We start from the raw sequence: 26,283 nt of genomic DNA, 5'->3' as shown, positions 1-26,283 counted from the left end.
GTATCTTTGGTAGGTCAACCTAATAGCGTAGCTCTTTGCAGTGAAGTGTATGATGGTATAAGGGGTGTTTGTTTTTTTTTGAGATAATGTTTTTGTCTTCTTTTAAAACAGATTTGTTAGTGAGAAATAAGTTGAAATTTGTGATAAAATATCTGGATATTTAGAAATTTTAACTGCAGCAGAACGGCAAGAAATTCTGAGGAAGTGGCATGTTTTTTGTTGTTTTTTTTTTTTTTTGAAAAGTGGGATGATGTCTTGTTGGATACGATACTAATCATACAAGCTATTGGCTCTTTTTGCTGTTTTGTAGATTCAGCTATTGTACCACATGTAATTCATATTTGGAGAAGATTGCTCAATTGGTTTTATGTTCTTATAACTTTGTTATAAGAAACTTAGTGTTGCTGGAGTTGGTAGGCATCTCTGACTATGGTGCCCTATTTTTTCAATATTGAATTTCTTTTATTCATTTTTATTATTATTGAATTAAGGTCATACAAAAATTTGCAATTTACATAATTTATTTGTAATTTAATCAAATTATGTTTGATTTTTGATGTGTACTGTAAATAGCTTGCTTACTGTATGTACAATACCTTGTTTCTAATTAGCACACAAAGATAGGTACATGTAGCATATTGTGTTTTTCATGAAAAATAAGGATGTGCAAATGCATGTACTTAGTGCACAGAACTTTCTTTTTGTTCTACCACAGTGGACTGTGGTAAAACTTTATATAGAAAAAGGGACTAATTATTTTTAGTAGCTTTAATCTAAAGATTAAATATTATTGATATATTATAAATGATATACAGTATATATAATATAAAGTATAAAATTAAGTAATAGGTATGATGGGAGGAGAAAAAGAGTAACAAGGAGGCTTGAATTTGTGTCAATCTGCATGTCTTTAGTAGACAGCAGGCTATTTCCAAAGAGATGTTAAAGGAGTGGAGCTTAGAGCGTAAACTTTTGTGGTATCAGTATCACCTGAAATCTGTTCATAGTCAACACAGAGAAATAGTTCCTTCTAACATGTGCCTCTTTTGATCTATAAGGGATATCTATAAGTACCTCTGTATTAGCTATTAACGATGTCTAGATGACTAGTCTCAGATATTGGCACATATTCTGTAGATGTCTGTATTTGATTAGATGAGTCTAGTTAGATGAATCTCCTGCCTAAGCGGATCTTGACTACAGAGTCACAGCTGGAAGTTTTTGGCAGAATGAAAATTTGCTTGCTAATGAAAATTGTGGGGTAAGAGCCAGAGATGGAGCATTGCTGAATTGCCAAAAGAAAGTAGAACATGCCTGGAGAGGAACTCTTGGATGGAGGGAAAAAACCCAAGCAACAAAATGGCTAGGTTATAGTTCCAGATGCTAAATCAAATGTCACAAATTTTCAGTGATTGCAGGATTGGGAAATTAAGGACTATTAAATTGCTTGTTGTTGCTTATGACCCAATATCTTTGGTAAATTGTCCACGTGTTCTAGGCTGCACTCTCACTATACTTCTCATAGCCAGATTACGAAAATAATCCCAAGTTTTTTCCACAGCTAGAACATAGTTTAATGGATAGTTTCAGACATAGTATCTGATTCCTTGGTTTTTAAATAGAGAACTTGAAAACCAGAAGGAACTAGAATTTCACTGGAGAAACTAGTTTTTAAAAAAAAATCTAGATGTCAACTGTAAAAATGGAATTGAAACTGTAGTGACCATCAAACAATCTGATGCTAAAAATTTTTGGTGGTGTGGAAAAAAAAAAAAGAAAATGAAATGCATGATTTTTCTGGAGGTACTGTGAAATTGCAAACATGTGTTTTAGTTGGTTTTAAGTTTCAAGCATGTTGCATGATTGCAGGGCAATGTAGTAGGACTCTTCAACATTCCGTTAACTGAGACTACATGGCCAATCTGCTTATTGGAATTAGAATAGAATAATGAAAAAAGAATAGATTCACTTCTCCATGTCTTGCCTCTAGGAACATGGGGTAAATTGTTATAAATTGATGATTTCTTTTCCTGTCTTTTACTGGATTTATAGAGAACAGGAAAGAGGTATATTGGAAAAAAAAGCATTGAAATTAACGGAGATGCTTCAAGATACTGTGTAAAGTGCACGATAAGGCTTCTGTAATTCTCTGTATAGAAAGCACTCATCATCCTTTAAGGTTATTTGTAAACTTTTTTAAGACTTTCTAATCACTTATTTTTTCTTGAATGTGAAATATAAGTCTTTGGAAAACTTTGCCAGAGGTGACAGTGAAACTTGGAATGCAGTCAGACATTCAACTCAAGAATGTGATCTTGTCTCTCTAATAGACTTCTATAAGATGACTCTTATGAGAGAGAAACATCCCACACTTTGCAGTCATGTCGAATTCATGCCATTGCTTTAGCAGCATGTACATTTGTAAACATCTATTTACAAAGACTAAAATTCCGTCCAAGGCCTCTGATGAACACTTTGAGAACTCACTAAGAACTGCAGCCACTGCCATCAAACCAGACTGATGTGCTATTTTCACAAAAACAGGGTCAAACATCCCATTGGTTTTATGCTTTAGTTGCTTTTTTTTTTTAAGGTTTTAATATTAACGGTTAAAATAAGTTTTGTTACATAAACTATGTTATATATTTTATGAATGTTACTCTGAAAGTAATGCCTCCTACTTTATTATGCTGGTCCTCAACGTCAGAGATGGATGTTGGTGGTATGGCAGTAGAGACTGAACTTCCCCGCCAATATTCTGTTACATTTGTTGCCTTGTGAAAGATGGCAGTCAGACAAAATGATGTCTGATATGGAAGTGCATATTAAACAAAGGTGTGGAATTGAATTCCTTCATGCAGGAAAAAGTTGCACCCACCGATTTTCATTGGCGCTTGCTGAATTTTTAAGGAAACCAAATAGGAGATGTGAACACTGTGAGGCGATTGGTGGTAGGTTTTAGCAGTGGAGATAGCAACCATGGGTCACCTCCGCTGGTGCAGCTTTCAATGAGCATAACTGCAGGCTCTTGTTCATAGCTGGTGAAAATGCATTGCTAATGGTGGTGACTATTATTGAAAAATAGTGCTTTGTAGCTGAGAATTTGCTTTATCAAACTGAGTTACGGTGCTGATTGCAACTGTTGTATTTTCCATGAAAATAAATTGGAGGCATTACTTTTGGAGTGGCCTATGTATAGGCAGCCCAAGACAATTCCTGCTCAATGAGGACCGGGCAAGCCAGAAGATAGGACAGCCATGAAGTGATAAGGGCAGGTGATAAGATCCAATGATTATCATGGAGGGGGGAATGTCAAGACTGATTAGTTTCTCATTCAGGCTCAGGATCTGATGTCCTGTCTGTAGCGGCTGGTGCTAGATTGTTATCGACTGAAATCCCTTCTGCTGTTCTTGAGGAAGGTCAGGGAGAGTTTTCTTGCGGAAAAAAAACTTGCTTGGTGTTTCTCCTTGATGAAGATACCTGTGCGTGGTATCTTAGTTTTATGCTACCTCGCAAGTGTTCATATTATATACTGCAGTGGTGTTTTTATTTTTTTATTTTTTTATTTTTCCTAGAAAATAAAAAAAAAAAAAAAAGAATTGAAAACCAGTGCCTTTCCCAGCTCCCTCCCAATGAATTCCAGGTGCATGTGCTTTTCATGCTTCAGTGCCTTTCTGGGCATCTTGATTTGATGCCTCTTTGTCTGTAGAGAGCTATAGAAATCGTAAGCCCTATAATCAAGATTAGCCAATTTTCAAATGTAACCTGTTAAGCTTTTGCAGAAGAAAGCAAGAAGAGAGAGTAAGGTACTTAAGCTTGAAGGTTTTCCTTACTCAAACTAAAAGCTGTTGGTAATTGTTTTTGGTATGGGTGTTGCAGTTGCAGATCTGTTGGCAAAATGTTACTTTATGTAATTGCTTGCTGTGGGCTGTAACAATGTAAATTGTTTCTTCTCATTGACCTTAAACAAGTGCTAATGATTTATTCTGTATAGTGATGTCAGGGAAGTGCGCTGAGAGTCCATTATAAACTGTTTTCTCTGTGGAGGAGAGAGCCCATGCTTCAGCTGAGCAATAAACTGAGGGTTATTTGCTACAGGAGCTGGCATAGCTGAATTTGCCATTCTGTTGTTGCTTCACACCTTTTAAAGAGATTTTGTATTTTAGCTATCACCAAATACCTACTGTAAGAGTTAAAAACAAACTAAACCCCAAAACAACAACAAAAAGCAAACCATAACAAAAGAGCTCTGTGTATTTATTTGCTTCCTTGTAATGTAGATGCTGGCTAGTGAATTATTAGTTATTTTTTACATATTCTGACTCCTGTTTTCTGTCTTTCCTTTCCTCTCTCCTCTGAGCTCAGCCTGCAGCCACGTGCTAACAGTGACACTTTCTTCCAGCTCCCACTCCAGTGCTGTTGTTTTTAAAGGCAGTAATCATGCCCTCCTTCATATTTCCTTCCCCGCAAGTCTTCCTGATTGTAGTCGTGAGGGAGTCATTTCCCCTGCTATGCAGTTGTAGTTGTGATTTCTAACCTAATCAATATCTCCAGAGATGTTTAAAGTTTAGCCGGATCTGTATCTTAAGCCCACGGATTGCTGAGTCATTTTCTCTAAAACACAATAGAATGTATCTTTTTGCTGCTTCTTCCATTTTTTTCCACTATTTTTTTCCTTTTCTATTTTATCTCCTTTGTCATTTTATATGCATGTAACTCTGCACGTGTGTATATATTTTATTTTCTTGGCGTGGCAGTCCCCTGCCTGTTATTTTCTGTCCCACTTTCATTTTTCTTTTAAATCAGAGACTTCTACTGCACTGCTTGTGTCCTTCTGGCTTTCCTGGGCTTGTTGTAGTCCTCTTGCAGGAACCAGGCTCTTTCCTCAGAGCAATGAACTGTAGTTTAAAAAATAAATAAATAAATAAAAAAATTAAAAGAGTAAAGCCTTTTTAAAGCAGTGAGTTGTTGCCTTACTTGGGGCTTACGTAGGTAAAAAAGTCCAGGCTGACCAGGTTTGCAATTTCATATAGAAATTTTCTTGAATAAAACGCTTCTTGTTTCTATGTTGTCTTTGGAATGGGAAGTTATTTAGGTCTAATTGAATCTAAAAGGGCTCATTCCTGAGGTTCATCTAAGGAGGAGTCACTGGGAAATCCTCCAAATGCATTGAAACATCTTTGGTCTGGTTTTGTTTGTTTTAAATATCTTTTAGCTAAATCAAGCACAAAATCTAACACTTGGACACCATATGGGTTCACAATGTTTATGAGAAGTATTACAAAGGATATGAGATCCATAAATCAGGGAGTGGCTTCCATTGATCTGTACATGTATATTCTCTTTCCCAGTGACAGAGATACATAGTCGAGTTTGTATTTCTTGACATTGCAGGGCAGATCATATGCTAGAAAGCACAAGAGATTTGCTTGCACTTTGCTTGCATTCCGTGTTGTCACACGTTTTTAAAAGAGCATCCTGTCCTCTTTTCTTTTGGAAAGAAAGATAGCAATATTGAAATGTTGTTCTAGCAATGTTGACCTATTTTCCGTCTATTTCTGCCACTTTATCAGTTAATAGTGCATTGGCAGGAGTTTATGCCCAGTTCTCCAGCCTCTCTCTGCTTCCCTCAGTTACGAAACAGTACTTTTTTTTTTTTTTTTTTTTTTTTTTTTTTTTTTTTTTTTTTTTGGAGACCTTCATTTTTCCCAGCTTCTCCCACCATTTTTTTGTCCTGAGTTACTGCATATACTTTGTCATGGTGCTACTATTTTTTCCCATCCAGATTTTCTTGTATGCTCTCAATTCAGATGACTAACAGCAGCCTCTCAGCAGGAGGCTAGTTTTCTAATCTTTGTAAAATCTGTCTTTAAAAGCAGGCAAAGCTCAAATTGAACTGATCAAATCAAATGAAAAGAAATAGAAAACACAGGACTGCTCTATCTAGAGACTTGTAGCTAAGTAAGGCTAATATGAGTTAGGTCACGTTTGATAAGTGTGTGCATTTGAGTTGCATCCAGTACAAGATCGATGCTTTCAGATTCACTGGCGAAATAAATAGAAAAGTAATTGGTGGAACTTGAAGTTATACCAATGACCAAAGACAGGTGATAATTCTGCATTTCTTGTTTAGCTGCATATGTAGATTCTACATTTGAAAGAGGTGCTGCACTTTTAATTTCTGCTGCATTGTTTTTTTCCTTTCTCTGAAGATGTCCCTCAAAATGCAGTTATGAAAATTTCCTCTTTGATTCTGATAGATATGTGATCCACATACAGAGAGGAGTATAACTGAAGAAGTCTTTCTATTAAGGAGTTAATTAATTTGACTGTTAGTTTTTGCAGTATTTTTTTTATCTAATATTTTACCTTTTGCTGGTGTCTGGGGTATGTGTCACAGGAAATAAGCGAGGTGCTGTGCAGCTACCTTGCTGTCAAGAAGCCTTTTGCACTCTGTAGTCCATAAGAGGGGACTGCTGTAAGAAGTCTTAACTGGACTTCCCTTAAGCTAAGTTCGACTGTTACTGGGATGCAAAATACTAGAAAGCTATCTTGTATTCTCATTGATGTGTTTCTCAGTGATACTTGGGTCTGAATAGCAGTCACATAAAGCAAACTGTCCACTTCCATCTGCTGACCCAGTTGTTTCAGCTTCTTTCTGTTCCAGTGACAGTCCCTGCTGCTTGCATTCATTAGGAACAGCTGGTTGCTTACTCTGGGCCACCTTTGCTTCCTTCAAAGTCAGCTGTGGCTCTAGTGCTTTCTGACTGCTGGGGATCTCAGAGGAATTTTTGATAGATGTGTGCGCACATGTATGAGGACTGATCCAAAAGTAATGCCTGTTTTATTAAGTTGGCTCACGAAATGAAAGGTGGAAGTTGGTGGTGTGGCAGTAGAAGCTGAGCCCTCCCACCAGTACTCTGTTACATTTTGTTGTTGTGAGATAGATGGCAGCAGAGGGGCAGACTGACAAATTGATGTCTGCCAAGGAAGAGGTCAGGAAGCAAAGATGTGGAATTGAATTCCTCCATGTGGAAAAAATGGTACCCATTGACATTCAGTAACACTTGCTGAATATTTATAGAGATGAAATAGTGGATGCGAGCACAGTGAGGTGGTGGGTGGTGTGTTTTCTCTTTATACTGTGGAGTCCAGAACTACAAACAGTATTCAAGATGAGCTTACCTCAATGTTAAATAGATCAGGAGAATCACCTTTTGACCAGCTTGGCTATGCAGTGTTTAATACCCCCAAAATATGTTTTGCCTCTTTGGCTGCCAGGATGTGCTGCTGGCTCATGCTGATCTGCTCTCACCAGCACCCCCAGGTCCCTTCTGCAGAGCTGCTCTTCAGCCACTTGGCACCCATCTCTGGCTGTGTCCAGGATTGCTCTGTCCCAGGTACAGCACCCAGGGTTTGCTCTTGTTAAATTTCATGCCACTGATGAAATGGCAACCGTGTTTTCCCCACTATGAACAGTTTCCTTAGGCAGTCATCACAATGTAAGTGCTCCAGCTACCTGACCATCTCTGTAGATCTTGTTGATCTCAATCCAGGATATTGTTCTTTCTGGTACTGGTGTCCCGTGCTGTATGCAGTATTCTGGATGTGGCCTAATGAGCATTAGGCAGAGGGGGATAATCGCTTCCCTCAGTCTACTAGCAGTGTTCCTTCTAATGGAGCACCAGGTGTCTTCCTGTGCAAAGAGAAGCTATTAACCCATAGGGGGTGTGAGCAAAGGGTTTAGGCTATCTAAAAAGACCGAGAGTTTTAAACTGCAGCTTGCATTGTCATGCAAGTAGTGGGAGGCAGATGGTTGACACTTCTTTACTAGCGATCAATATGCCACCTTGGTATGTCTCCCTCTGCCTCCATCTGTTATCAGCCTGGTGGTGGAGCAACCTATCCTGGGACATATGCAAGGCTATCATTGTATGCAGCACCACACAGGGAGCATTGTACATATGCTTAGCTGTACCGCTGGCCCTTTTTACAAGACTTATTGTTGGAAACAGAATGGCATGTCAGAGTCCTTGTTCATTTATTGTTTCCTTCCCCACACTTTCAGCCAAGAAGCAATAGGCAAAGGTTTAGTGGTGGAGATCTTTGAAGAGACAAAGTGGCAGAAGAAAGGGACAAGCAGGGAATGGTACTGAGAGAAGATTTCCCCTCATCTCAGCACTGATTTTACTTACATTGATGATGACCTTTTGCAGCTGTATTTCCCACACTGACTTTACTTGGCAGTTGTTGCCTTTGGGAAGAAAAATACCTAAGTGATTTGTGTATGAGAGTTCTCAGTAGCAGGAAATTTACTATTAAAGCACACTAGTTACAAGAAACTGGTGATTATACAAAATTTTTCAGTTTAATTATTATTAGAAAGGTATATGCTAGATATATAACTTTCACTTTTGATCCTGGGCATTAAAGAACAAAGACAACAGCATCTCAGGAAGTTTTGTGAATAGGAGGGTAGGTACTTATATTTGTCTTTTAAAAGCATGTTGTTGTCATCTCTTCCATTTTACCTTTTTATTTTTTTTCATGAGTAAACTCTCTAGTCTGATAACTCTTCAGTGCATTGTCATTATTATACACATGAAATCAAACCATGAACATTTGTATAAGCAGATGGAAACTGTAAAAATGAGTCATTATTCTGTCCTTTAGATGGAGTTCTGGTTTATTTGGGGTTTTTGAAAAAATTGCAATGGACAATGAAGTGCAGATTACACCGAAGGGATTAATTTGGAAATCTTGATGGGAAGTATTTCAATGTTAATGGTTTTCATTCTGTAAAGGAAGATTAGTTTTATACAGAGATTTCTAATCCAAGTTTTTGACCATGCATGGATGCTCATCTCAACTTCAGTATGGCTTTTGACAGTCTATTACATCATCCTCACAGACAAATTGAGGAGGTAAGGACTAGATAAATGTACTGCGATGCAGGCTGAAACTTGGTTCTGAGAGTAGTGGTCTGTGACACAAAGTTCTGCTGGTGACCAGTCACTAGTGGTCTACTCCAAAGGATGATACTGGGCACAGCACTTTAGTGCCCTCATTACTCACCTGAGTGATGGGACAGTTCATGCTGAGCAAGTTAGCAGGTGACAGAAAAAACTGGGAGGAGTGGCAAGTACAACAGAGGGGTGTACTGCCATCCAGACAGGAGCTTGACCAGGAACTCGGAGGGCATTGTCAAATCCTGCCCCTGAGGAGGAATAATCCCATGCAGAAGTACAGCCTGGACCAGCTGGAAAGCAGCTTTGCAGAGAAGGCAGCACCTGTGGGGATGCTGGAAGACAAGAAGTGGAATACGAGCAAACAGTGCAACCTTGTAGCAAGGAGAGCCTCATTTACTAAGTGAGGAAAGAGCATTGCGGGTGATCCTTCCCCTGTTCTCAGCACTGGCGCTTTGACCAGTGCTGGGATCTCCACTAAGGAAAGACGTAGATGTACTGAATAAAATGAAGGCATGCAAAGTTGAATGTGAATGTGGTTTTTCCAGTGTGAGATGGCTGAACACTGAACACTTTGTGGGGTGTTCAGAAGGGAACTGGGCATAGTCCTTAGCAGCCTGCTCCAGTTCAGTGTGCTTTGATGATTTTCAGAGATCCCATCAAATCTGAACTCTTCTGTGGGTCTGTGATTTAGAAATGGAGGCCAGAAGGTGCAGGGAAGCCAAGTGGAAGAAGGTATTTGTTGAAATGTCGGAGCAGAAGTCATTCTTAAGTTTCTTCCTGGAAAGCAGAGAGGCTGGGAGTCCAGTGATACATCTCTACCTGGGATATTTATGCTTCTCTATGTTCTCTAGTAGCAAATTAAAAGATTGGTATAAACTCAATTGGCTACACTGTTTAATTGCTAAAAAGGTGCCAGGCACAATAGCCTTAACCTGTACTAGTTGCTCTATCCCAGACAATTCCTAGATATGATTCTGAGCACAATCAAGAACATTTTGCTTTCTCTTGGCAGTTTGGATGTGGTGACCTTGTTTTGGATGGTAAAAGATTTGAGCAGTTGATGTAGGCTGCCCCATGCAAATTAGCTTCAGTACCAGAGAATGTTGCTAGATGCTTTTTGATTTAAAAGCACAGACGTAGCCTAAAAGTCTGGGTGCCTGAATCCATAGCTGTCATCCCAGCAACCTCAAGAAATGTATCTTTTTCCAAAGCTCTTGCTCCCATGCTTTTAGGCTCATGATTCAGATGTATTTTCAGAGCAGGACCTCATCAATCTTTAATGACTGATGGGGAACCAGGAGACTAGACATTGTGTCTGAGCCAGAAACCCCCTGAGATTGGTCTCCAAGTGTTAACTTCCTTTATAAAATATAAAAGAACATTAAAACACATGGGAAGACATTAAAAGGCTGGCATTAAAAGAGTGAAAAAGGCCATAAAAGTATTTATGTGGGAAATTTAAATACATATTTTAAATTCCAAACAGCAATAGCTATGCTGTGTTCTTCCACTTTTTTTTTTTTTTTTTTTTTTTTTTTTCTTACAGAGCAGAAATTCTGTTGTTTAAACTGCTCTCTGCTGACATTATTCTTTGTAGCTATTCTTCACGGTATATCCAACTTCCATTGAAACAGAACGTTTAGTCTTTCACTGGTGAGCAATGCACAATGTGCATTTTTAACAGCTTTGACAAAGCCAGATTAAATCAACATGCCCTCCAGCTTTTTCCAAAGACATCTTTTTATTTCCCTCGAAGTGTGGATCATGAAAATTTTTTTTGTTCAAGTACTTATTTTGGGCTATTTGGATTTCAGTGAAACTGTTGAAGTTTGTCAAATACAGAGTGTGGTCAGCTGTCATCTAGATATTTTAGTTTTCACTTGGTGTGCAGAAGTTTTTCCTTTGCTTTTTTTGGCCACTGAGCTGTTCCACAGAAGCCTCAGCTTTCCAAAGTGAAGTTTTGTCACCTTGAGTTCGGAAGCAGTTTGATGTGACTGAACACCTTGGAAATCTTGGTGTCTGTGTTTTGATGAGAAAGCATGCAGAGCTCCATCAGGCAGAGGCTCAGGTGTGGGAGGAGAAGCATCTGAAGGAGCTTGGCAGAACTGCTCTTCTGCAGACTTGAGCAATGTATCAGCTCGTAGCAGATGGTTAAGAGATGCCTTCAGCATTTGGAAATGCTTTAGTTTGCATGTTGAAACTGTTTTTGTATTGTGTATTTGTTCTTGCTTTAAAATCTATGTGCGGAAGTACTCTATGCTCCTGTCTGGTTGTAGATTGTATTAGTGTCAACATCCATATGAAGCCCCCAGGAATAATCTTAGTACAAGAAAGAAAGTATGGTTATGTATCCAAGAGACATTGGCAGAGAGGTTTAGTTTTGGCAGAAGACATATGGCTCTTTGAGCTTTAAAATATTATATTAGCTCTTGAGTTATACTGAAAATACAGAATTTTTAGAATCTAAAATATTTGTAGTGTAACTTAAAACACTTCTATAAAGGAGGCCATGTGCTTTACCAGTGATGTGGGTGGGCTGGTACTCAGGTGAGTTTAGTTGCTGAACTGCTTCAGAGATTTCAGGCTTCTTCCTCACTGACCTGCAAGAAACTGATGGAATCAATTCTAGCTTCTATGAACAGGCAGGGTGAGCTGGTTCACTGTATAAAGTGATAAGTAAAACTGTAGAAGAATATATAACATTCAATAGCGGGGTTAGTGATTCTGTGGAAACTGAATTAAAGTTGCTAATAAATAATTACATTATTTCCTGGTTTTTTTTTGTGTTCATATTTACAAAATGAGTGTTTTCTTTTTCCTTTTTTTTTTTTTTTTTTTTTTTTTTTTTTTTTTTACTGCTAATCTGTATGTAACTGGAACAAAATCTGTGGAGAAAGTTGTTAGCACTGCACTGAAATAGGAAAAAAGAAGAAATTTTTGTCAAATGATATATTAGCTGAAGTAAACCCCATCAGCTTAAAGGAATCTCTGCCATCTTGCAATCTTGATTTATTAACTTCTGAAGGTGATCATTGAATGGCATAGTTTTCTTTTACACTGACTGGTGAAGGGGTGGTACCAGTCATAGATAATGCAATAAACAGTTTTTCAATCAAGAGACTTACTTTAGGTGTTTATGAACAAACTTGAGCTATTGACATATTTCCTGCAAGTCATTGTGAACTTAAATACAACAGATACAAATAGTGTGCTTTCCCTTTCCTGTTAGCTCTGTTTTTCTCCTACTCATAAAGATGTCCTCCATTTTATTCCAAATGGATTCAGTTGCTCTCTAATTGCTCTGCTTATGGATGGTCTTGCTGGTGTGTTTGCAGGAATTTAGTAACAGGTGTAGAAGAGGCCCAGACAATGACATGTCAGCTTTCTTTTTTTCATGATTGAGTTCACCCCTAAGTTTTTTGTGTTCCTGTGTTGTAAACGCTATTTAACCACTATGCTGTGTGATCTAAATAAGTGGCTTTTCATTTCGTCTCATGTTTATCACCTGGATTTTCCATGATTAGGTTTCTTCTCTATCTTATGTCACTTTTTGTTTTGCTCATTCCAAAGGTGTGACATTGACCTTTTGTCTTGTGTAGGTTGAATTTCTACACAGTTTATGGAAATTACTTTCAAATATTTGGTTGATAATTTGGGAACAACACCTTTGTAAATTGACTTAAGAATAGTTTGCATTCCTTTTACATGTTAATTCAACTTAAAGTTCCCTTGGGGACTATTTTGCATCCTAAGAGAGCTCCCTCTGTAACAGTATCAGCACCATTCAGTGGCTGCTCTTCTCTTCCCAAAATAGGAGATGGGAAAAGTTTATTTACCTTTACATCCAAAACTATTGGAAGAAGCAGATCTACTGGAGGCTGGTGGGCTTCAGGCTGCAGAGTGAAAAGCTCGTGGGATGGCATCAAGCTCTTGTTTGAATAGCTTTCTCTGTGGGAACTTGTACTGGATGCCACTTGAGGTGTCATTCACAATTTGATCTCTGGAACATCTGTGTCTGTGAGATTTAGGGTCTGTGTCAAAGGATGTGATGAGAAGGCTCATGCTCTGTTATCTAAAACTTAATCATTTGCCTAAAAATATGAAGAGCTGTGAGATCAACCCCTATACTCCAAGGGTGGTGGATTACTCCCAACAGTGAGAAAACAGAGAAAGCAACAAGTAGAAGGGAGAAGTAGAAGGTTGTGTAGCAATAGTGGCAGAGCATTTATGTAGCTGCATCTGATCCTACACAACTCCACTGAAAATAGTTAGCAGACCATAAGGAACAGAATGCATAATGTGTGCAGCAATTCTGGGGGTGTTTGCAAGACATTGTGTGAAAATATGTTACCTGGCTGTTGCTTTGTTGCAGTAAATAAAGAAACATCTGTGGTTTGGTCTCAGTTATGTACTCTTTAGATTTGGTGTTCATGGACTATATATTGCGTGTAGCATGACAACTTATTCCAAAACTGTCAGTTTTCATCACTTCTGCCAAGGATTTACATTAAAAAGTTACAGTGTAAGCTTTTATATGCCCTTATTACTTCATAAGAATAAGGCAAAGCAGGAAGAAAGTATTCATTTACAAGCAAAATCTGAATGTATTATACAGTAATTTTGTAAAGGTGTGAATACAGTGTAAGCTATATTTTATGAAACTCTTGTGTGAAGTAACTTTATTTTTTCTTTAGCTAAAATTATTTTATGAAAGTGTATACATTACAATAGGGACAGTTCATAAAACTGCACAAATAATGTACTTGATTAAAGTTTACAATATGTGAACAAGCAACTACTTTGTTTTTGATATTATTATATATATATTTAATAAAAAATACAGATCCATGTTTTCTCAAGGATTTTTATGCAAAATGTTACCTGATTTGAAATTTTTGCTGTATTACAAAAAAAACCAAAAACAAAGCAAAATAAAACAAACCACCAACAAACACAGAAAAACAAACAACATAATCCCAAGCCTCTATGAATCCTGCTAAGAATGAAATAGTTACTAAAGAAATAAAATGTAAAACTGCTGCCAAAAAAAGGAAATTTTTTTTTTTTTTAATCAACTGTGAGTTTGTATACTCTATTATTTGGCAACCTTATTAGAAATGCAAAAACAGAATGCCATCTCCACCCTACTAATTTTGTCATTTTCTAGTTGGCAAAAAACCTAGCTTTTCCATATTTTATTTTGGTACATGTGTAAACTCTGTTTAATTTACTTATTTTTTGCTAGTAACTTGAAATTGTTGGTGTTGGCACAGCTTTAGAGGGAAAAATACTTAGTATTGCAATTACAGTCAAAGAGGTAACACTGTTAAGACATTCAACATAATATTTTTCTGTCTCCCTTCTCATCTCCTCCCGCCTTTTTTTATAAATAATGTTCCAGCTGCTTAGATTACAACATACTAGTTCTCTCTCTGTAGTAACTTGCAGAAAAAGTCCCTTTGAGGGGATCAGTATGTAACATGGATCACTATTCACTTCAGGATTATGCCCGCAGTTCTCGAGGAGGCAAGTCAGTCATGACTCAAGGTTGGCAAGCTGCCTTTGCAGTTACCTTTTGGCTTTTAGGAACCTTAGATTCCCCACCCTGTTGATAGCCAGTTTCTACAAGTTCAAAAGAATTATGATGTCTGTCTAGCACTTATTTCTCATCTGTCCTCTAGGTGGTCTTTAGTGTCCCTATGGTCCTATTGGTTCTTCTTCCCATGTCTGGGAAAGATAAGTTTGAAATTTGAAGCATTGGCTTTATAGGTTTGCAGTCAGTGTAAGCTAGTCAGTGTACATAGAAGAGTTATGTAATAGCATGGAAGCTGGAAACTAGAGAAAAAGAAATCCATATTTGGTTTCCCGCGTTTTGAACTTAAAACTAGTTTTCTTCATTCAGTTTTATGAGGACAACATCTGTAGTCCAGTTTCATTATAGTTGTAATCTATTGACATACAACCTAATAATTTTTCAATGAATACATGGATGCTTCAGTTTTTAATAGTGAATATTCTTTCAGTCAGTTACTGTCTTGGAAACTGAAGGCTTAATACATATAGTAAGTAGTCTGTCTTGGTCTCTGATGTTATTCTTTCATAGATTTTTAGCATTAATTTTTTTAGAATAAAGTTTCTGTTGTACTTTTTGCACTGAAAAACTGAGAGAGAAAAAGTTTGTTATTAGGAATGATTCAAGTTTTGCTTCCATTTCTACATGCATTTTGTATAACAAAGCTTTAAATTTAATTGTTCAGATTCAGTTCCCATATTGAATATTTTCTCTTATCTAGGAGCTTTTGAATGCTTGATCTTAAGTATGCATTTACAAGGTGTATTTAGTGGTGAGATTTCCTCAGCATGACAAAAATGGATGACTGAAATAAGAGAAGTTGAAATGTTTCTTGCATACAGTGCCTGGACTATCTAGAATGCCAACATTGGGGATGCAGTGGAAAATATTGATAATGATGCACAGAAGTTTTCACTCAGGGGTGAAACTATTTTGAATAGTCATCAATTGGGTGAGACTAATTCCAAGCAAGAAAGAGAAGACTCTTGAAATTTCCTTAAAGTAGATTTAATTTCTTCTACAAGTGCTACCTGACGGGATGAATGTTTCTGCACAGAGTTAGATGTAAATCCTGAAACTGAGCTTGATTTACAGTCAGCTTGTCAGGATTTACAGTCACTTAGGGCTACACTAGATGGGTGAAGATGTTTACTGCCTACAGAATTTTCCTTTGTAAACATGCTATTGCAGTGCTGAACCAATATTTTTCCAATATTCATATGGTGAATGCAGTTTTTATCTTATATATTTTGTTAGTTAATGCCATGGTATTTAATGAAAATAAATCTGAAATTCGCAGTGATTAACATTTTAAGGGAGGTTACTTTTAGTGTATCTTGAGCTCCTGCTGCTGGGTGGGCTTTTTGTGTCCTTTATCAGTTGTGAGAAAGCTTGCCCTACAATACAAGCACAGAAGAATTGATCATCATAAGTACAGCTCTGCAGTGTATTGATGACTTTCTATTAATTGCTTTACTGTGAGTGAGGGGTGGGAGAAGATGAGATATAATACTGGAACATCAGGATTGTATGTTTTTTAAACTAGTCTAACTGTAAAGATGCCATTTCATGTAACATAAAATTCATCTTTGAAAGAAAATGGTTAAATAAATTATCTATATAGCCACTGACATATTTCACTGAATAAAATTAGATACCACAACCTGATGAAGATTTGTGAAAATAATACATGTGTACATACCTGTGATATGGAATCAGGTGATGAAATGACAGTATGGGGCAGAAAGGACATTATAAAACATGGGCCCAGCCAGATTTGCTAGTTTTCATATGTAAGATGGGAATCCCAGGACTTAGCCATGTACAAAAATGCTGGCTCGTGGTAAGCAGAGAAAGCATTTGTATGAATATTCTTTGGCCTAAAGGTTCTTACTACTTGAAAAATATTCCAGAATTAAGGGGAAAAAAAGTGCATGCACGTTGAAAGTAAGAGCAGAATTTAGAACCTACTCACCTATTTCAGTGTTGTGCTGCTTGAGATGCCAACTCATTGGTGGTACATTAATTGACAGGAAAATTTAGGAAATCTATAAGCAAATTTGTCACTGCTGGAGCCATGAATTATACTCTGGTCAACCCTGGAACTTGAGCAAACTACTAGCTCTGTCCAGGTTTCATTAATACAAAGCATCCCAGGCTGTGCTGAAGCAATCAGACTGGGAATTTGGGCCTGTGCAGAGTAAAGTGCTTTTATTGTGTCTCTGTGTGTCATATTACCAGTGTTCTTAAAGAGAAAAGCTGCAGATTTTGCTGTTCCAGTCAGTATTTTTGTTTTTTGCTTTATGTTGCCAGAGTTGCCTATGCCTTCCTTGAGCTTTTTGATCATGTTCTGCAGATCCTGCTCCAACAGCAGCTCTTGCTTTTCTGTCTGCTGTCTGTGTCCATTAATATGGTGCCGGCGGGTTCCTGCACAGCTCAGGGCTGCCCTGTAGCTTTCAGTGTGTTACAGATTCATTTATTTCCCCAAGCAATGCCATCCGTAGCTGAGGAATAGCTAAATCTGAAAGTAAATTATTGAAAAAGTGAGAGCCTGGCTCCATTGATAATTCGGAGTGTTCTGCTACTGAAGACTGTGGTGCTGGGATTTTACTCTTTTTTTTTTTTTTTTTTTTTCCTAAATCTGTATTCCAGCTGAATGTATTATACCACTTCTTTTTATTATATAGTAAGCTTCCTAAATATGAACTGGATGTTCCTTTCTCTTGTATTTTTTAAGATCTTTTTCATTTTTGAAGTTTAGCCCTGAATTTCTCAAGAGGCAACTTGCATGTCTCCCTAACAGTGTATTTATTTGAATCTGGGAAAAGAGTTAGAACAGTGAATGTAAGAAATATGAGATAGGAAAAATGACTAGCAGAGGACACCAAGACACTGACCCTGTGCCCTGTGGCCAGATACTATCAGAATATTTAATATGGTCCCTATACTTCTGTAAACAACCCCAGATAAAAGTCTCTGCAGACAGGTTATAAAATACCACACTAGTAACATAGTGTTGGGTGATGCGTGTCTGACTGTAGGACAAACTGATCTGTGGCCTTTCACTTCAGAAGTGAAGATTGGGAAGATTGTTGGAATATCCTTGCTAACATTTTTTCATGGAGCTTACTCTTTTCTAAATCTCCAACCGATACAAACTCTTCTCTCTCGGGGAATTTTCTCATGAACGTTAACTTGTAGTTAGCTGGCATACTGCAACAACCTTCTCTTTTACTTTAAATAAGAAATACAGATGCACAAATTAAATATCTCAAAAATCAAATCCCTTGAACATCAAAGGATAAAGATGGAAAAAGCATTTTCAGAAACAAATGTATTGCAGCCTAGTATCTGCTATTCATATAGCAGAGTAGGTGATAGAAACTACAGAGAATTCTGTCTTCAGAGTTGGTTTATGGGAATTGTCAAATCTTCCTTGCCCACTTCATTGCCTGAGTTCTACAGTAACAAAGCTGTATTACCCACTGCCTAGATTATTTGTCATCCAAAATCCTTTATAATCTTATATAGATAAATGATCTTGAACAGAATGTTCAAAACAAAAAAGAAAACCCAGGGAAATCCCAGAGCTTCAGAGCAAGAATTTCAAAGCAAGAAGTCAGCGGTGGGCAAGGTTTCCTTGCTGCTGCTGCTGCTTTCTTTGTCGCTGCACATCTTACGTTTCTTTCTGTATAATGGCACGGTTTCAAAGTAAGGAGTGGAAGGCAGTCCCATGAGTCTTCAAGTCTGGTGGTAAACTGCCATCCCAAACACTGCCTGGCTGAAGAGAGTTTAATATCTGGTCTTCTTCCTGGGTAAATTATTTCATTTTATTTCTCTTATTGGAAAGTTAATTGGCAATCTGTATTTCTTCTCTGTGTTTTTGTGCTGAATTCAGTTGTATTTGTGGATGTGGGCTCAGATCATGATTAACAAATTGGGCCATTAGAGGTCTGAGAAGGAGCTTGCTTGTGTATCCTTTAGTTGTTGTGAGTTTGTGTTGCATCCAAACTACTACATCATTATCCACTATTCAGCTGTAGTTTGAAACGCATGCACTGTACTGAAATGCTAGTTGTAATAGCAGTATATGTTTTTTGTAATTGATTTAATATTGATTTAATTTTTTTGATTATATATTTTTTGTTTGTCTGTATTACTGCAACTGAAAAAAAGTTTTTTCCTTTTCCTTTATTTTTCTTAATTTATCTTTATTGGTCTTAACCTCCTTGTGTTCTAGATTTGACTTTAATTTGAAGAACAATTGTTTCAAACAAAAATTAGGAGAGCACAGATAGCCTAACGTGGTGGACAGTAATGACAATTGGTATTCTGAGAAGATTTGATGAAGCTGTCATTCATAGGAAGAGGGAAATAATTCCTATTTGTGTAGCCTGTGGATATTCTCTGAATGATATGACAATTTGTATGTCGTGGACAATTTACAAATGAATACTCCAAGAGAAGAGATAACTTGGCAGGGACCTACTTAAGTGTTGTAATTCTGCTACTGAACAGTTAACACTGCAGTTAGAAAATATACTCAAAACATTCTTAGTCATGTCTTAGATCAGAATGAACGAGAGTGAAGCATGAACATATTACTTTCAGAATAGGCTTGAATTTATCTCAAGCTTTGAATCTGACCTTTTTCAGAACAGGAAAAGCTGAATCTTCATCCCGTTATCTCTCAGAACATGTTTTTTATTCCTTTTGTTGGTTTGAAAGTGTGGAAAAGCTGATGAAAGCCTTACAAGTAAACAAGTAGGTGGAAAAATTTCTATGATTAGTCACTGTAAAAGCTGTTAGACTTTCAGGTGGTTTCCTGAATTATTGAAGGTTTTGCTGTTATTGTTTCCAAATCTCAAAAGTGAAGGAGTTTTCTCAGAAACAGAGATTGAGTTGGATTTAATTTATTTATCAAGCTGTGCAGCCGGAGCTAGCAATACAGTACATAGCAGAAACACCATACTGTGTATGCTGATTTGTTCTGGACCTTCTTGTATAGGTCTTTATACAGGATTAATCCTAATAGCATTAGCGTAGTAAGACATATTGCTAAGTAGACTTAGACTTAGACAAAGACTTAAAACAAACATCCTTTGGACACTGCTATTAAATAGCTGGCATGACATCAACCTCTTTAACCAACTCTCTGCTTTTCTCAGACATTATCTCAGACAAAGGGAAACTGAGCAACAGATTACCAGGAACTGCAGTATCACCATGAGCCTTTCGAAGTAAAGACTGTTGCCACCCATTTACTCATCCTTATTCAGACCATTCTGATGAGATATGATATAGTCTTAATCTAAATATCTAAATATCTAAATAAGCAGTTAAGAAGCAGATTTGATCACTTTAAAGCTATTTAACAAGGCTTCTCTTTCGGTCAAAATTACGTAGCGTTACAATGCAGAGTTCTTAGATAATAGTTTTCAGATAATGTCTTAAATACTGATATTTTATTGATTCTGAATATACAATATCAGTAAGCTTAAAACAGATGTGAGTGCTCGAGATAAATTTAAATTCTAACATTGATGTTTTTTAGTGGTTTTGAAGCAAGATGACTCTAAAAGCGTGTTGTTCTGCTTGATAAGCCATGTGGGTGGCTTCATAAATCAGCTATAGTTAAAATTAAGAACTCTACCAGAATGTTTTATTAATCTAATTTTTCTAAATGATTTTTTTTTTTTAAATCACTGTAATACATTGTGATAAATAGTTAATAAGATCAACGTAAAGACAAAGTTCAACATCAGTAGGTTTTTTATTTCAATTGTGGATACTGTGTGCTTCTATGTTCAAGTATAAATACTGATATAACCAGTGTGCATTGTAATTTGAAGCATAGTAGAGCACCACTGGTTCAAGATGAAGAATACCTTTTCCACTTGAAATGGAACTATTTCTGTATCAGTGGTGACCTTAAATACATCAGTGCCTCAGTGATTTGTTCTGCTTCTTGAGATACCTGGGAGCTTTTCAATACTAATTGTGGAACCAACCATTTCATTTGCAAAGGATCAGAAATAAAAGCTGATGTAGGATAGGGACAAGGTTTTCTTTCATATGCTTCAGAATAAAGAGGAGGATAATTTGGGATGCTGGCTTTACAAAAATGTCTCTGCTGCTGATGCCAAGAGAGTCTGTGGGCTGTGATTGTGACACCTGCTCCAGTGTCACATGCAAATTTCACACGGGTCTTGGCAAAAACCCACCCAAGTTGGCTCCCACTCTGTGCTCTCCACATTAAGGGGATGAGTACAGGTGGTGTTTGTGACTGTAGTACCAGAGTCATGGTATGTGATCATGTTAAAAAGCAGTGCTATGAAAGTTTGTGGGAAAGCTTTTGGTGTTCTACGTGTGCCTGGCATCATGTTTGAATTGTGTGTGTAGCAATGGCTTTTTTTTAAGGGTTTTTTAAGAGTCTGTCATTTACAAGAGTTTTCTCTGGATATCTGAGAGGCTGCTTTTCCTTAAGAGCACATCACACGCTGCTCCTTGCTACAATCCTCCCTGGATATCTGCAGACCCTAGCTGTGAGGTGGCTCACTGCCTTCTCCATCTGTCCATTGCTGCCTTCCAAATGGGGCTCATGGCCCTCCTGATGGTCACTTTGGCTTTTGTCTTTGTCTTCTATATAAAGCAAGGAAGGGTAAGATAGAAAAGGCGAAATAAAGAGGGGAAAAATCCCCACGCTTATAGATGTATCTTTCTGTCCCAGGGGATAACATTCAGCTGATACTACTTGCCGATTCCATTTTGTGTCATCTAAGTAAAGCCTACTTTTGTCCCCCTGTGCATTGGTGGAGCTGTGTCTGGGTGAGCTGGAGCCCTCGGATTGAAAAGGAATACAGGCGGATGTCTCTTGCAGCACACACATTTCTCTTTTTGCATGTGCTGAAGGAAACCTTTCCCAGGAAGCACTGATTTCTGTGGCCAGAATTACAGTCTTGGTAGGCTTGAGAGGATCTAGATGTAATGGCAGGGGAATAGGCTGAATGATGTCATGACTAGGTTTTTTTTTTTTTTCTTTTATAGTTTTCAGTTGCATGGTCTAGCCTAGACAAATGGCTCTAATGGGTGGGAATATATTTTACCTTAAATTCTTAAACTTGCTGTGGTGTTAATCCTCCATCTACCAGATTAAATTAAAACCATGCACTTCATTGGAAATAAAACTTGTAAACAGAAAATAAATCTTATAACTTTGATTACAAAGACCATATATAATTTCAAAGCACAGAAATTTTCTGATAGAGCTGTAAGACTGAATTAGTTTCTGAAGGAACACATTAGAGATAATCTTGAGTTTGATCATGGTGATGTTTGATACTGTATATCCTCCTCTGACTTTGGACTCTTTCTTATTTACAGATTAGTCCCTCTGTAGAAATTAATCTACTGTGCCTGTTTTGTTTTACCCTTGAAATGTTAGAGGCAAAAGTGGATTAGTAGACAGATCTGAGAAGCTGTAACTAAATGAATGAGTGACTCACATATATAAATGAAAACCGAATCTTTTGGTTTGACACTGAAGGTTCTCAAAAGTAAGAATCAGATTCCTTGGAGTGCTGCTGGCTCATAATAATACTTCTTTTTTGGGATGGCCTGTGTACTTTTATTATTTCCTTGTGTTTGGTGGTCTTTCTTATAATATGGTTTTCTGTTTAACTGTAAATTGTAGGATAAATTCATGAAAATGAATAAATCATAGTTCTATAAATCGATTCTAAATACAATGAGTAAGATTGGACTATTAAAGATGATGTCTGAAATGCCAAAGAAAATAATAATGTTATAAATGTGTAAAAATTCAAAATCAAAAAAGATATGACTGACAGATTGCAGTTCTGAACCATTGCGACCTTTGGTGATATAAATGATTCTTCTATGTATAGCAGTGTATTGACATATTTTCTATTGAAGGATTTAAATTTCTGTACCTGAAATGGCAGTACAATCTGGTTCTTCAGGTTTCGGCACCATGATATTCCATCTGCATGAATTTTATTTTCTGTAAAACATTCAAATCTGTATTCATCATGTGACTATGCCAAGAAAATGCAGTTAAAGATACTTTTGTTCACTCTATTGAAAGAATTGTCCTGTTGGTCTCTGCAGACAGTGATGAAGATAAATGGATAGTATTTAGATTTGTTACAGAAACTCATTCATGCTGTTTTTTGTGATGCAGTACTGACACAATATTTTTAGAGTAAATGTTTCTAACACATCCAGTAAACTAAGAAACATTTCTGTACAGTCTAAAAAAGATTGCTGCAGTACATTTGACTTTCTATCATGTGTAAATATTTACCCTTTGGCTTTGCACTTCTTTTTTTTTTAGACATTACCCAAAGCAATCCTTCACTACAGTGGCTGATACTCCAGAAAATCTACGTTTGAAGCAACAAAGTGAATTGCAGAGTCAGGTAAATCAAATGATTCTTCTGTTTAACTTGTATTGGATTACCTGCCCCACCTCTCAGAAGTTTTTTCTATTGGAAGAAATATCTTTAGGTCGGAATAGCATTACAAAAGTCAGGGTTTTATGTCTGTTCTCATAAATGTAATCATATATAGTTGTATATATAAATATATAATCATATAGTTGTAACTCTGTTGGCATTACTGAAGTCATTGATTTTTCAACTGTATGTTTAGTACCTCTTTGCGTAGTTTTTAAAGTTTGAAATCTAATAGCTGAATCCAGAGAGTTCATTTGCCTTAGACAAATGTCATTTTTAGCTTGCATCAAATTTCAAAGCTTGTGTGATTATAAACAATTAATTTGTCATCAGCAAACATTTAGGAAATCTGTCAAAACTGACCTGGCTGAATGATCTATTTATAAATCTAATATGTCCTGGTGAGCTCAGATATGGTCCATTCTATAAGCCAGATGTGACAAAAAATTTATCCATCAAAGCTTACCTATGTTAATGGGGCACTGAATTAAATGGGTAAGGAGAAAAGTGAAAATAAAAAAAGGAGATAAAGACAAAAACGTTGTATTTGCTTACTAGTATTACATGGTAGGTTTACTACTTTTTTTAATTGATATTAATTCCTTAACATCTGGTCTTTCTGTCTGAAAATACCAGTTTTGTAATGTTTGATTTTTATGTAAGCATCATTGGAAATTATCCTGGCTGTGTGAGACAATTGGTAATATTGGATTCATTGTATTTTGTGAAAGTTGGTTTTCTATTACAATTTTATTCATAATTTAATTGCAATTTCTCATTACAAATTGTCAGTTTATAGTAATTACTGACAATTAACATAATAAGGTGTGGAGCACAAGACAGACAGGAGGCATAAAGGTCTTTTCTGTTTGGGAACCTCTTTGTAGGTTAATGGGTGAAATCAGAGGAGTGTTAAAAAGAAACATCAGCAGATATTTGGCACGATGTATCCATTAAAAAAATTACTTTCATCATTAGGGCTGTTCTTAAAACGCAAAGAAATTCTTTCGTGCTGAAATTCTACCAGAAGGAAAGAGGAGAGTTCTGTAGTACAGTGTTCTGTGTACAGCAGTTAACATCTTGTTAACAGGAATGCGTTAGCTATATTTTGTAAAAGTTTGTATAAAAGGATATAAACTTCATATACTCTTCCTAGTGGTTTGAAGAAAATGATAGGATCCAGAAGAATAACACATTTTTTCTATTCTGTCAATTTTTCACTGTATTACCTTGTGCATCTGTGCACATGTGCATGCATACATGCGAGAAATCACTTTCCTTGTTTGAAAGATGCTGACATGTTGTTTTGTGTGAGGAAACTTGTTCTATGCTGGTTAAAAATAAACCAGCAAGCGTAGTATTTTACGTACCTTCATCAATGAGAAACCTGCATTTTCCTTAATTATAAACTTGCTGCAACTATTTGCAAGAAGTGGCATAAAATGCTGTATAAAGTTCTACTTGAAACTTGGAAAGAGGGCGAAACCCATAATTTGTGAAAGGTGCCTCTTCATTAGGTGTTGAAAGTTTGTCGAATACAGTTCTAAACTACATAGATCTCTACAGAAGTAATGCCTCCCATTTCTTTCCATGGAAAATACAAAAGCTACAGACAGCATAGCACTATTTCATAGAACAAATTCTCAGCTACAAAACAGTATTTTTCAACAGTAATCACCATTAGCTACACGTTTTCATCAGCTATGAACAAGAGCATGCATGCTGTGCTCAAAAAGTCTGTTCCAGTGGAGGTGACCCAATGTTTCATGGCTGCTATGATGGCATGATTACTAGGAAAAAGTTACTCATGCAGTCCATCTTTCATCAGCCCAAAAAGATGGAAGTCAGAAGGTGCTAGATGGAGGCTATACCACACTGGTTGATGTGGTAGGACAGTCCAAGCCAAGATTGGTAATGTGCTCTGTGGTCTTTAGACTGGACGGTGCCTGGCGTTATCAAGAGAGATCGCCTTCTTGTCTGGCTTGAGTCTGGAAATTCAAGCATTCAGCATAGTGAGATCTGTGAAGTAGTGGTCAGAGTTGGTTTGTCTTGATTCCAGGAAATCCAGAAGGCTCGTTCCTTTCCTATTCCAAAAGACAGTGCACATCACTTTACTCTCTGAGAGCTATGTCTTGAACTTTTTTACTGATGGGGAATTCACATGTCACCAGTCCATAGACTCCATTTTGACTCTGGCTTGTAGTGTTGGCACCACGTCCCTTCACCAGTAATGATGCAATCCAGGAAACTGTCAACTTCAGCCTTGTCCTGGTTCAGCAGGTTCTGATAAACTTGCATATGGTGTTCTTTTTGTTCCTGTGTGAGCATTTATGGGACCCACCTGCAAATTTTGCGATATTCCAGTGTTGCCACCATCATTTTCAACACACTGAAGCTGATTTCAGCTCCATACACACTTTCCTGATTGCAATCTGCTCATTTTCATGGATGAGCTCATTGTGATGCTTTTCATTTTGTGGTGTGATAGCTGTGCAGGATCATTTGGAATGTGGATTCTCATTCATATAGCTGTCACAACTGCTGAAATGCACTACCCTGCTGCCTCACTATACTCACATCCACTGTTTGGTCTCCATTAATGTTCAGCAAGTGTTGATGAATGTCAGTAGGTGCAACTTTGTCTACATGGAAGAACTCAATTCCACACCTTTGTTTCATATGCACTTTCATGTCAGATGCCATTCTGTCAGATTGTCTCACTGCTGTCATCTGTTCACATAGCAACAAAGTGTAACAGTATGGCTGGGAAGGTTTCACCTCTACTAACGTACTGCCAATATAATGAAATAGGAGGCATTATTTTTGGAGCAGCCCTTGTACAGTGGCGCAAATTTATCTGCTTGTAGGAAAAGTCACAACATTTTTTAATAATAATTCACTTCCTTGTTGCTGTTTCACACTGTTTTAATGCTGAAATAAAGATTCCAAGGACCTTCTATAGTCTAGTTTAAATCTTATAATAAAATTGTAGCCTTTCAATAATATCAGTAATATTTTTATGACAGTATAAGTCTATATCAGTTCATATCCTGAATCAACCCTATTGGCTGTGTTGCTGTACCACAAGCTTTGCAGAGAAAGTTGCAAGACTTCCAGTTGATACAGATGTTTGATATATAATTTGCCATTGTTCAAGTCTCCTTCAATTTCTCCATCCTTCTATGACACTTCTTTAGTGTCATACAGTGCAAATAAGTGTGTACATGGTTCAAGAAAAGTATTTCCTATCAAACCAAATCGGGTT

At 37.1% G+C, this 26,283-nt stretch overlaps 1 protein-coding gene across 2 annotated transcripts in view; it reads left to right on the top strand.

The window, feature by feature from the left end:
- LOC306948731 (LIM zinc-binding domain-containing Nebulette) overlaps window positions 1-26,283 on the top strand; it is a gene marked incomplete at both ends in the record, with an annotated part of 234,835 nt that overhangs the window by 47,148 nt on the left and 161,404 nt on the right. For both annotated transcript variants that reach the window (XM_079538416.1, XM_079538415.1), the window contains one exon: window positions 22,898-22,982. In XM_079538416.1, coding sequence (XP_079394542.1) covers window positions 22,898-22,982 — 85 coding nt within the window. The remainder of the gene's footprint in view (window positions 1-22,897; window positions 22,983-26,283) is intronic.

This window comes from Tetrao urogallus (genome assembly GCF_951394365.1).
Source record: "Tetrao urogallus genome assembly, chromosome: 7".
Lineage (NCBI taxonomy): Eukaryota > Metazoa > Chordata > Aves > Galliformes > Phasianidae > Tetrao > Tetrao urogallus.
Note: the sequence above shows the minus strand (reverse complement) of the source record. Positions and strands in the feature narration are given on the sequence as shown.